The following is a 10563-nucleotide window of genomic DNA, read 5'->3' as shown; positions in this document are numbered from 1 at the left end:
CAAGCTGAGGTTAGTCTAACACTAAGCTTTAGCTAATAAGTCCAGCTAAGAGGGAGGGTGTATTAACTCAGGCCCAAAGCCAAAGCAGAGTAAATATAAGAACTGTCTCTGCAAAAAACCAAAAAATATCAGGGAATCTGCATCTCCATGCCTTACTTGCAAAGTGGGGATAGTTCAGCTGTGCTTCTCCCACTCTGACACACTAAGAGTAGAAGCTCTTCTGCTAAGATGACAACATGCATACATATGAAGACTTGAAAATAAAATGCAACTCAGCCTGGCCACAGTGCTGTAAGTAATATCTCTTAGTATGGTGTTGAGTGTTCTAAGCAAAGGAATTGACTGCCGTGGTTTTTATGGTACCCTGCTGGAAATGCTAAACTAGCTGAAATACCTTTGCCTAGTCTGGTTCCTCCAACATCATGCAGATCTCTCTTTGTATCTTGCTGCAGGCCTTGCAATGTCATCTAACCATGTCTAAAGTTCATCTAACCAAAAAGTAGAGAAGTTTCAAATCAATTCTACATAGCTCCTTATTTGTTCGCTGAGCTTCATCAAGCACTACATTTTGGATGCACAATTATTTAAGGGAATGGGAAACTTCATTGAACAGCCTTATGGTACTGCTGCAAATATGACAATTGAAAAATGTTCAGGAATTCTCTCATTTTTCCATTTCCCCCATCACTCACTGCTCTTTTTCCCCCTGGGGTACCCCTGGGGATGTTGCATACATCCTCAGGGAGGACTCCTCACACTTCAGTTTCTGATTCATTGACTGTGGAAGTGCTCCCTCAGGTCCTTCTTTGGCCTCTGCCTTTCCCAGCTCTCTGTGAAGTGACAACCCTCCCATCAGGAACAAAACCTGCACCTCCCCCTGGATGACTTGGCTGCTATTCCTGCAGCCATTCTTGTCCTCCTACCCGGACAGAGAAGAAAACCAGCAGCCAGCAGCATCAGCCTCCAGCTGAACAGCTTCCCCACACAAAGCACTTGCCATTTCACTGGGGATTAATTGAGCAAGCTTTGGTCCATTTCCCTGCACTTCTTGTCATCCCATTCACTTTTATTGCTTTCACTTGGTTTCAAAATTTTTTCCTTTTTTTTTTTTTTTTTAAGCCTTTGATTTCTTCAATTTCTTCTTCTCTCTCTGTGTTTACCTTTCTTCCCTGATTTCAAGATTTGTATTGGAGTAATTTTGGCAAGGCTTGGTCCTTTTCACTGCCCCTCATTTCACTTCAGTCCGTTTGGTTGTAGTCACTCCATTTCCAAATTTTCTGGGTTTTTTCAATTGCATTTTTTTAAATCATATCTCCTTTCCAGAGCATTTGTTAGATTTTGTTCTCTGATTTCAAGATTTCCTTCCCTTTTCTGAAAGGGAAGAGAATGAAATCTTTACTGATCACTGCTCTAATTTTTCATACTGTAATAGGTAACCTCAGTTAGCCTAATAGAAGCTGGTTGTTAATTTCTGGTCCCTTACACACTTCCAAGGATGGAGATGCTCCCATTTCCCTGACAACTTGTTCCAATATATTACTTCCCCATGAAGAAATATTCTTCTTGTTTCCAAATGTCCTGAATTGAACCTTCCAAGCTGCAACTTGGGGTTACTGCCCTTTTATAGACCATTTCCTATTACCAGGACAAAATATGGCTTTGTCATCTTGGCAATTGCCCTTGATGTAGTTGTAAGCTACCATCAGACCTTGCCTTAGTCTCCTCCATGCCAGACTATATAGGCTGAGCTCCACCAGTCTCTCCACATGCTCCCTGCCTCTGTAGCTTGCTAATGGGCCCTCTCCAGATTCCTCCACATCCTTTCTGGATTGGAAGGAGGGGACCCAGAACTGGACCCCTATTCCAGGAGCTACCTCACCAGTGCTAGGAGTAATGGGTGACTAACTTCACCTGCTGGTCTTGTTCCTCCCAGTATTGACTCCCAACACAGCATGTGATTTGCCTTACAGAAGGAGCACTCAACATATGGGCTTATATTCAACTTGGCACCTGCCATAACCCCCCGGTTGCAGAAAGGCTGAAACTCAGCCCATCACCTCCCAGCCACAGGGTGGCTCCAGCCAGGTGCCAAGCTCTGCACATCACCATGTTGAACTCCATGAGGTTTCTTCTAACCCACACTCTCATCCCTTGAGGTCCCTTGGCTTCAAAGCATTTGGAATATCATCCTGTACAGTATGTCAAAAATTGCAAAATGCGAGTGATATTTTTGTCCTTTTTTCTCAAAGGAACTTTAATGCTGTTACTCTGCTTCTGGCTGCATTTCTCTCAATTTGTGTTTGTTCTCATTTAGTCCACAGCTCAACAGAGCTGAAGTCCTGCCATCAGGCTCTTCCTGGCTGCTGGCAGCACTAGGAGAGGGATCCTGTGACTACAAGGTTTAGTAGTTTTTGCCAGTCTTGTTTGTTCCCAGTGCCCACCACAGGCCCTGCTGTCTTTACATTAATGGCAAAGAGGATATGAGTGTGTCTAGTTCCTTTTTCAGCTAACTGCTTCTCCATCTTAAATATCTGAGATTGATAAACTGGTCTGTGTGTCAAAAGCTGAATGCTGTGGCAGCTAGTCCCATACCTTCCTTACTTCCCCTAAAAAGAATTATATTTAGTATGGAAATACTAGTGTATATAGTGCACAGCAGTGTATACTGGCCAAAAGTTGTACATTAGCTGCAAGTAAACTGGGGATCTAAACCAAAGACTATTCATACATGTAAGAGGCTTTGCATGTTGCATTAAGCCTACCTTTTGATTAAGTTAAGGATTGGCTATTTGGCTCTGAAACCAGAAGTTTCCTTAAGCACATGAATGATCCCACTGAAAGCAATAGGACTAGCTGTGGACTTTAAGATAGTGTCTGGATCTGTCATCGGTCCTAAATCAGACTTGTTGCTCCAAGTTTCCCAATGCTACCATCTACAGAGTTAGCTGACTACAGCTTTCAGGCAGGCAATTAAATGGTTATGAAAATTATAGATTGCACAGTCTACCCCGGTAGAGCTCTAAATTAGCTCTAAATGTGCATGTCTAAACAGATAAGCCTAAAATCCTACCTTCAATATTTCTCAAATATTTCCAAGGATAGTTCTATACATTAACTGTTGAATGTCCACCTCTGGAAGGCAGCACAAAAATGTCAGGAATCTGTTAATTCAAATTAATTTGCTCAGTAGTCACCGGTTTCTTCAGAGTGGGCATAAAACACAGCAGGCTTTACAAGCTCCTGCCCTTCCCAACAATTGTCACAGGGAAAATTCAGGGGTAAATTCAAGAAAAACATGAAGGGCTTTAGATGGATGTAGAGAGGGTAAAAAGAGTCAATTTACTTAAGAAGAACACACAGGAAATCAAGGAAAAGCAACAGTTCAGAATGGAACTACAGCTATAAGAATAGAGGAGACAACAAGGAGGGACAAGAAATGATCCTCACTTCAGATAGATGTGCCCAATTAAAAAAACTAAATTATAAGAGCATCTTCTCATGAAAAGTGTTTTTGCTACACAGCACTCTAAAAAACAACTCTTGTCCCAAACATTTCTGCCAAAGTGTGAAATAATGGGCAAAGATTAAAATTAAAAAACTGGCAAGTAGGTAAAATAAGCTAGAAAATATGAATAAGAAAAAGCATTTCTTTTGAGACTATACATGCCTGATATGGCTTTAAAACATCTTCCTGGTTTTCTATTTATTTAATAGAATTGCAAGTTGTCAAATACACATTTCTGTGCATTGTGACTTTTTTTCTGAATGCAGTAACACATTTGGAACAGCTGCACTGCAATATTGCAACATCTTCCATCTATTCAGCTTACAGATCACCACCCATGGTTTGAGACCTCTATCCCAGCCCCCAAGATCTTTGCCATCCCCAAAAACTCATCTTCCTGTTTCTGAAGCCCAAGGTGGTTTAAAGTAAAGCCCAGCTGTTTCCTAAGCCCTTGTCATCATTTCTGCAGGGGACAACAGCCTTGGTAGTGGATGTTATACATAAGTAGATAGATAACATTAATTCTTTAGTTTTTCTCTTTATTTCCATCCTTTGAAACTATACCTGGGACCAGAATGTGAGAAAATAAGAAAAGTCTGGCACAAACATTTTCAGGTTTCTTCAGCATTGGCTCTGCACAGGCACAGCCACAGCCTGTACCCTCAGTGACTGCCCTAAGGGCAAGGAGAGGGTCCTGTGCAGCACCAAAGCTCACTGCCCCAGGTAAGGCACACAGCTCACCTGGCACTTCCCATGCTCCTGGTCCTGCAGGTGATTTTGTTCACCTTCCACTCTCCCCTGCTGCAGGCTGTGTTGCTAAGCAGCCTGAGCCCTGGGCATGGCTCCGAGCCTGCACTGGAGCACAGCCTCTCCCCACACCCTACAACAACCTCCACTAAGAGGCAGAAAATGATGCTGTTGCAGAGGACAATGACACATAACAGACCTTTTCCTAGCCATGGTTTTCACCTTCCTGCTAACAGAAACTGAAGGCACTGATATTTAGAATTTGAGTATCCAGAGGTTTAGCAAATCCTTAGACTGCAAATTAAAATGTTTCGCAACCCTTTGCCAGCTTCAGCTATCAGGCAATTACATGAGCAGTAACAAGGCCCAATACAAAACAACATCAGCCCACACAGAGCTTTAACAAAAGCTTGATTTACCCTTCTAAAAAGCCCTGTGACCATCTACAAGTGTGTTACCCAGCACTGTATAAAATGGTTGCCAGGGAAAGACTGGGACTACATTAGAATAAAGACCCAAGTTTAAGCGTGTTTTATCCCTGCCTACAGCTACCTGAAGTATCAGCAGGGAATTGCAAGACCAGCAAACAGCAACTAGACTCAGTTGGAAAAATAGTTTCCACAGGTCACGGCTCATGCCAAATAACATGTATTATAGATAGATTTAATCTCTTTTGCTTGAATCCAAAATTCCAACCTGCTATTAGAAATTTATGCAGTGTGGGTTTCTCCTTTTTAGGTCATTTTGGATGGGACAGATAAGTACAGCCTCTTTAAAGGTCTTATAAAAGAATCACAAGTTAGTAAGCACACATGGCCTAACCAGGATTGTTTCTGCCTCAGCCAGCAGGTTTAGTTTAGCTACAGGGATGGAAAATAGCTGTTCTAATACTGTCTCCTATAAGGAAACAACAACAACCAACTCAGTGGGTATTCCTGTAGCACTAATACAGACCACATTAAAGTGACATTTGAATGGTAATTTATCACACCTTACCCCTCCAAGCTAAATGTATTCAGAGTGGCAGATTGCAGCTTATGAGTTTCAGACTGGACGTTATGAAAGCCTTACTGGAGGGGTAGTGCAGCATGCAGCACTGCAACATGTTACACAGACCAGTGTCTCTCCATCCTTGAAAGCCCCCAAGACACTAGAAAAAGCAATTGCCCTGCTACCCTGAGGTTAACTTAACCTTTTGCTCAGAGGAGAGCTTTGAGGGCCTTTTGAAAAGAAGGCTTACAGAGGATGCTTCACAACGCCTTTTGGAGAAAATTAGTCAGCACTTCAGTCCATTTAGTCTTCCAGCAGAACATTTTATTCTCATTAAGGACAAGGAAATATCAACCAACAACTCAAATAATATAACACAGATCAAACAAGCCCTGTTAAGCATTTTCTACTTAACATGTGAAAAAAGAGTCTAAAGATATCTGATGTGTCCAAACCATTCACATTAAAACTTGAGCTCATCCTTTAGCATAAGCTCAGCTGATGTTGCTTCTGTGTATAGCAAAAGGTGGAAATAATTTAAGTTACCAGAACAGCTGTGTTTAACAAGTACTGAAGCACTGGAGTTTAAACTGCATTTACTGGTGTGCTATTAAACTGCTTTCCTTGCATCTCTTCAGAGTCTTAAGCAGACTTGCAGAAAGCCACGGCAGAAAAACGAACTTCTCCTTTTTCACGTTCTGTAAATTGTCTGCAGATCTTAGCAGAATCCTTAGGGATGAAAAAATACAGCTGCTTAGACCAACCAAATACATTTCCTGCAGAGAACAAGCCTTTGTAGTTCCACCAACTAAGTTACATAATCTTATAGCACCAGCTAATAAATACACTGAACAGGTATCTAGCTCTTAGGACAATACCTTCAGTACTCATAAACTTAGCAGATTTAAGCTAAGACTTGTACAGCAAGTAGGTACAGCCACTATACACCACATGCAGAATTCTCACTTCTTTATAAGGCTTTTTATAAGCCTTGTTTTCAGGGAAACAAGCAGCAAGGGAGAAGGCTTACCTTCAACAGCAAGTCATCCGAGCTCGTGCCATGGTTTACAGGAAATGGCATACGGCCATCTGTGGAAGAAAAACTTCTGAATTAGCAGAACTGAGCATAGCAGACCCAAACAAGTACACACGTGATGACACTGGGGAAGTCAAAACAAATTGTCACTAGTCTGAGTGAGATGGAAACAGTGTTCTCAGCTACACCAGTGACAATATGCTTTCGGCCTTCAGTGTAACCCCCCATCAGGTAAAATCTTCAGATGAAGATACAAATTGTGTTTTGGCTCTGAGGGCCTCAAACAGCTTAATTAGCACAAAATACCTTGTTTGAGCCCCCAACACTGCTGTGCAGTGTGGTATAAGCCCAGTCCAAACAGTTCATAGGCCTTACCCAATTCATACAGGTGTCCATCCACATTGACAAAAAGGATGAAATGGAAGTTCACACTGTTGTCCTCAACCTTAGGAAACACCATCAGACATAACTGTTAGTTTGAAGCTAGTACTGCAAACCCAATTTGTGACTACAGAACAGAGGAAACTTCAAGAAAGCAAAGGACTGAAAACTTAAGTTCAGTGGGAGAGGTCTGTGGCAAGACTTCCAAAGGTCAAGCACCAGAAATCCTATTGTAAAATTATATTTTACAACTGGGCCTTGATCCACATTTTCAATCCATGTTTGAGGAAGAAATCCCAAACAAGTATTCACCCATGAGTAACTTATTTCTCTTTCCCCATGAACTATAACAGCTTTCTGACAGACAAAAAAGTGTTGCTCTGCCACCTTCATTAAACATTTTCCCAAGATTTTACACATTCACATCTTACCCGACATTGTCCTTCTTGCGCAACAGAGTTGTGGACTTCTTGTATAGCCTTAAGAGAAAGCAGGTACAGGTTACTACATCTTTAAGTGCTGATAACTGTCAGTAGTTTGTATAGTTCATATACCTTATTATTTGCCAAATGCTTAGCTCTTTCTTCAGGAGACAAATCAGCTGTTTCATCAAGAAACTTCTTCAGGGCAGACCCCTCCTCTGCACAAGATGATCAAACATTTCATTCAGTATAGGTAAAACCTCAGTCATGGTGTAGATGCAGCCCACAGAAATCAATGCTTTTTGCACTAACTACAAGTCATTGCACTCAGCCTGTAACTATCTCCAATATAAGCACATTATAACTACCACTCAAAGTCAGCTATTAACACAGAAGTTATTAGTAACAATCTACAAAAACAACCAGAATCGTTTCAGGGAAGAGTGCTTCAGTTAACTCTGGATGCTCATTTAGAAAAATAATTTTCAAATGGGATTTAGCTTTTCTGATTTCCCCACTGCACATTTGGCAGAAATGTTCAGCCCTGTTTTGAAGAAATTCAAGAAAGGTACCAGCTGTAAGGATACATAACTAACAGAATATGGGTAGACAAAATTGTCTCACTGCCTTTAAATGAAGGCAGCACTTGCTAACTTTGGTTTGCCAGAATATAAATTACTAAGATACACTGAGGTCTAGCACATAAAAGATATGCTGCATCATTGCTTCACTCATCAAGAGTGTTATTCCAGTGAATCCTTTTGAAGAATAAAGAAAAACTATGTTTAAATGTTCACTATGACTTTCACATGTTTTCCTTTGTATAAAAAGGAATCCCACAGCACAGAATGCGGACGAGTTCTCTTAGAATAATGGTAGTTGTATTTTGCAGATCTAGTCTCTGAACAGCAAAAGAATATTTTTCTATAGTAAAAAACCATCCAAACTATTACCTCGGTAGGAAAAATCTCCTTAATCTCCTTACAAACCCTTATCTATTCAACTTGTCCAGCAAAAAGAAAAATACAAATGTTTTAGACTGATTTACAGGCTACTCTGAGCACATCGATTTACATTAGACATAAGCAGCATGAAGAACTCCATCTCATCTATTGCCATCAAGTTTAATGTCAATAACTGCTTCTGAACACAGCAGTTCCTAATTACAGACAGACTCTGGTCAGTGCTGCTAAGTGCCCTTTCCCTCTTGCATTGCTTACTAGGACAATACCTCTGCAGCTGGCAGGCAGGAGTCGAAGCACATTCCCTTCTGTGTTTCAGGCATTCCACATGCCCCTCTCCAAGAGCTGGAAGACCCACTAACCGACTGAAACATTACAGGATGCCTTAACCTGGCTTGCCTGAAAGAAAGCTGTCTCCCAATAGCCCATCCCCATTCAATCTGCTGTCAAAAAAATAGAAATTCAAGCACTTCAGAACATTCATACTCACCAAGTTTCAATTTGTCTTTGTTATTAGCAACTGCATGTATCAGACCAATTGTCCCACAGGAGTTACTGACAGTCTGCTTCAGGAAATACACTTTAGAACTGATCTCCTGGTCCTTTATTTTCTCAGTCTGTTGCTTCCTGAAGTTTTCATGCTGTAAACACATAACTAGTTTAGGCATTTCATCACAGTCCTATCCTCGTATAGTACACTGGAAAAATAAGTTGTTGTGCAGGAGCATCAGTATCAGAACTGGAAAGAGATTTATTCAGAAAGTCATCTTTGTGGCACCAGTAAAGCACCATATGCCTAAACTGGATTCAGGCCAACACTTAATGGACTGACTACCTGCATGATTCAGTCATATCCAAAGGCACTGTTCGTAGCTTCTCCATCTGTGCCATACACTGGAAATAGCTTGGTGGAAAATAATATAATGGATAGGCTCTTTTCTATCCTCTCTCTGTTGCTTCAGTCCACTGAACAAGGCTACTCAGCATGTCTCTACAATAGGCCTTTTAGAATTGCCTTCATGAGCCCCTCCCCATCAGAACAACGTATAGACTGCAAAATCCATTGCTATTGGCAAGTTATAATCCTTCTTTTTAAGAACCCGTTAACTGAATTTGATTTCATCTCATTCACTTCCTTAGCATCAAACCAATTGATTATATTAAAGAAGTAATGTAGGCCTCTCCAGATCCAATGATTCAGCACAGTAATGGAATTGCTATCCCTCACAGTCAAGATCACGCATGTTTTTTTTCCCCTCAGTCTGATATACAAAGCAAAATCTCACAGAAACACTGTGATGGAATGAGAGCCCTTGTTTGGTTTCCCAGCTCAGCCGAGGCTATTCGGAGGCGGGGACCAAGCACAACCCCGTGCCAGTGTCAATCCCCATCCACGCCCAGCCATCTGATGCTTGGGGGATGGCAGCCGCACTCCAGGCGGCGGCCAGCGCTGCCCTGCGGGGAGGGGACACGCACCTGCTCCGTGAGCGGGAACAGCAGCAGCAGCGCGCACGCCGGGGTCGGCACGGCGCGCAGCGCCTCATCCTCGAAGCCCAGCACGTCCACGAAGCGCCAGCCAGGACCCACCCCGAGGCGGGACAGCACCTGCACGGGGCACAGAGAGCGGGTGGCCCGGCCGCGCCACGCCCGTCCCCGCGGGGCGCGCCCGCCCCAGCCCCGCCGCGCCCGGTGACACAGCACAACGCGCGGGCCCGCCGCGCCGCCTGCCGGCCCCGCGCCGCACGGCCCCGCGCCGCTCCGCAGGTGCGGCCGCGCCCCGCCGGCGGAGCCGCTCCGTGCCCCGTAGGGCGGGATGCCGGGGGACGGAGGGAGGCGCCGCTCAGCGCCACGGCGGGCGGGATGCCGAGGGACGGAGGCAGGCGCCGCTCCGTGCACAGGCGGGGCGGGATGCCGAGGGACGGGGACGGGATGCCGAGGGACGGAGGGAGGCGCCGCTCCGCAGGTGCGGCCGCGCCCCGCGCAGCGGTACCGCCACCGCGGCTGGCGCTCCCCGGCAGGGCGCGATGCCGAGGGAGGGAGGGGGAAGGTCCGGCGCCCTCCCGCCCGCGGCGCTCCTCCGGCGGCGGCAACTCACTTTGTTCAGCATCTGGAAGACAATGCGGGGTGGGGGGAAAGCGTGAGTGCGGGTGAGAGACGGCGTGCCACCACCCGCCCCGCAGCCCCAGCCCTGTCCCCGCCGCCCCTGGCGCACCTCGGGGTTGATCTCCATGGGCTGCCAGGCCATGGCTGCAGGGCGGCGGGAGCCGGGAAGAAGACAGGCTGTGCCCCACGCACGACGATGTCCCCCGCGGCAGTTCCGCTGCCGAGCCGCTGGCGACGCTGGGGCGCGGAGCCGCCCACCCGGCTCTTATATAGGGGCGGGCTGGCCCACTCGGCGCGGCGGCGGGGGGAGAGGGAGGAGCGGGCACGGCCGAGGCGGGGGGGCCGGAGGGGCCGGAGGGGCCGGGGGAGCCCGGCCGGGGCTGAGGGGCCCGGTCACGGCGCCTCCGCCGGAGCGGG

The 10563-nt window shown here is 45.3% G+C and overlaps 1 protein-coding gene across 2 annotated transcripts; it reads right to left on the bottom strand.

The window, feature by feature from the left end:
• Positions 1-5544: 5544 nt before the first annotated feature.
• UCHL1 (ubiquitin C-terminal hydrolase L1) lies at positions 5545-10329 on the bottom strand. 2 transcript variants are annotated; one of them, XM_059470377.1, is made up of 9 exons: positions 10256-10329; positions 10139-10150; positions 9520-9648; positions 8534-8684; positions 7214-7299; positions 7091-7138; positions 6654-6723; positions 6273-6331; positions 5545-5971 (listed from the first exon to the last, which is right to left on the bottom strand). In XM_059470377.1, the coding sequence occupies exons 1-9, from the start codon at positions 10286-10288 to the stop codon at positions 5885-5887; spliced, it is 675 nt and encodes a 224-aa protein (XP_059326360.1). In that variant the 5' UTR covers positions 10289-10329; the 3' UTR covers positions 5545-5884. The 2 variants fall into 2 exon arrangements, with proteins under 2 accessions (XP_059326360.1, XP_059326362.1); XM_059470379.1 differs by lacking the exon at positions 10139-10150 and having other exon boundaries at positions 10256-10296.
• Positions 10330-10563: the final 234 nt, after the last annotated feature.

The sequence above is a fragment of the Ammospiza nelsoni genome, chromosome 4, assembly GCF_027579445.1.
Source record: "Ammospiza nelsoni isolate bAmmNel1 chromosome 4, bAmmNel1.pri, whole genome shotgun sequence".
NCBI lineage: Eukaryota > Metazoa > Chordata > Aves > Passeriformes > Passerellidae > Ammospiza > Ammospiza nelsoni.
This window is presented reverse-complemented; position numbering and strand designations above follow the sequence as displayed.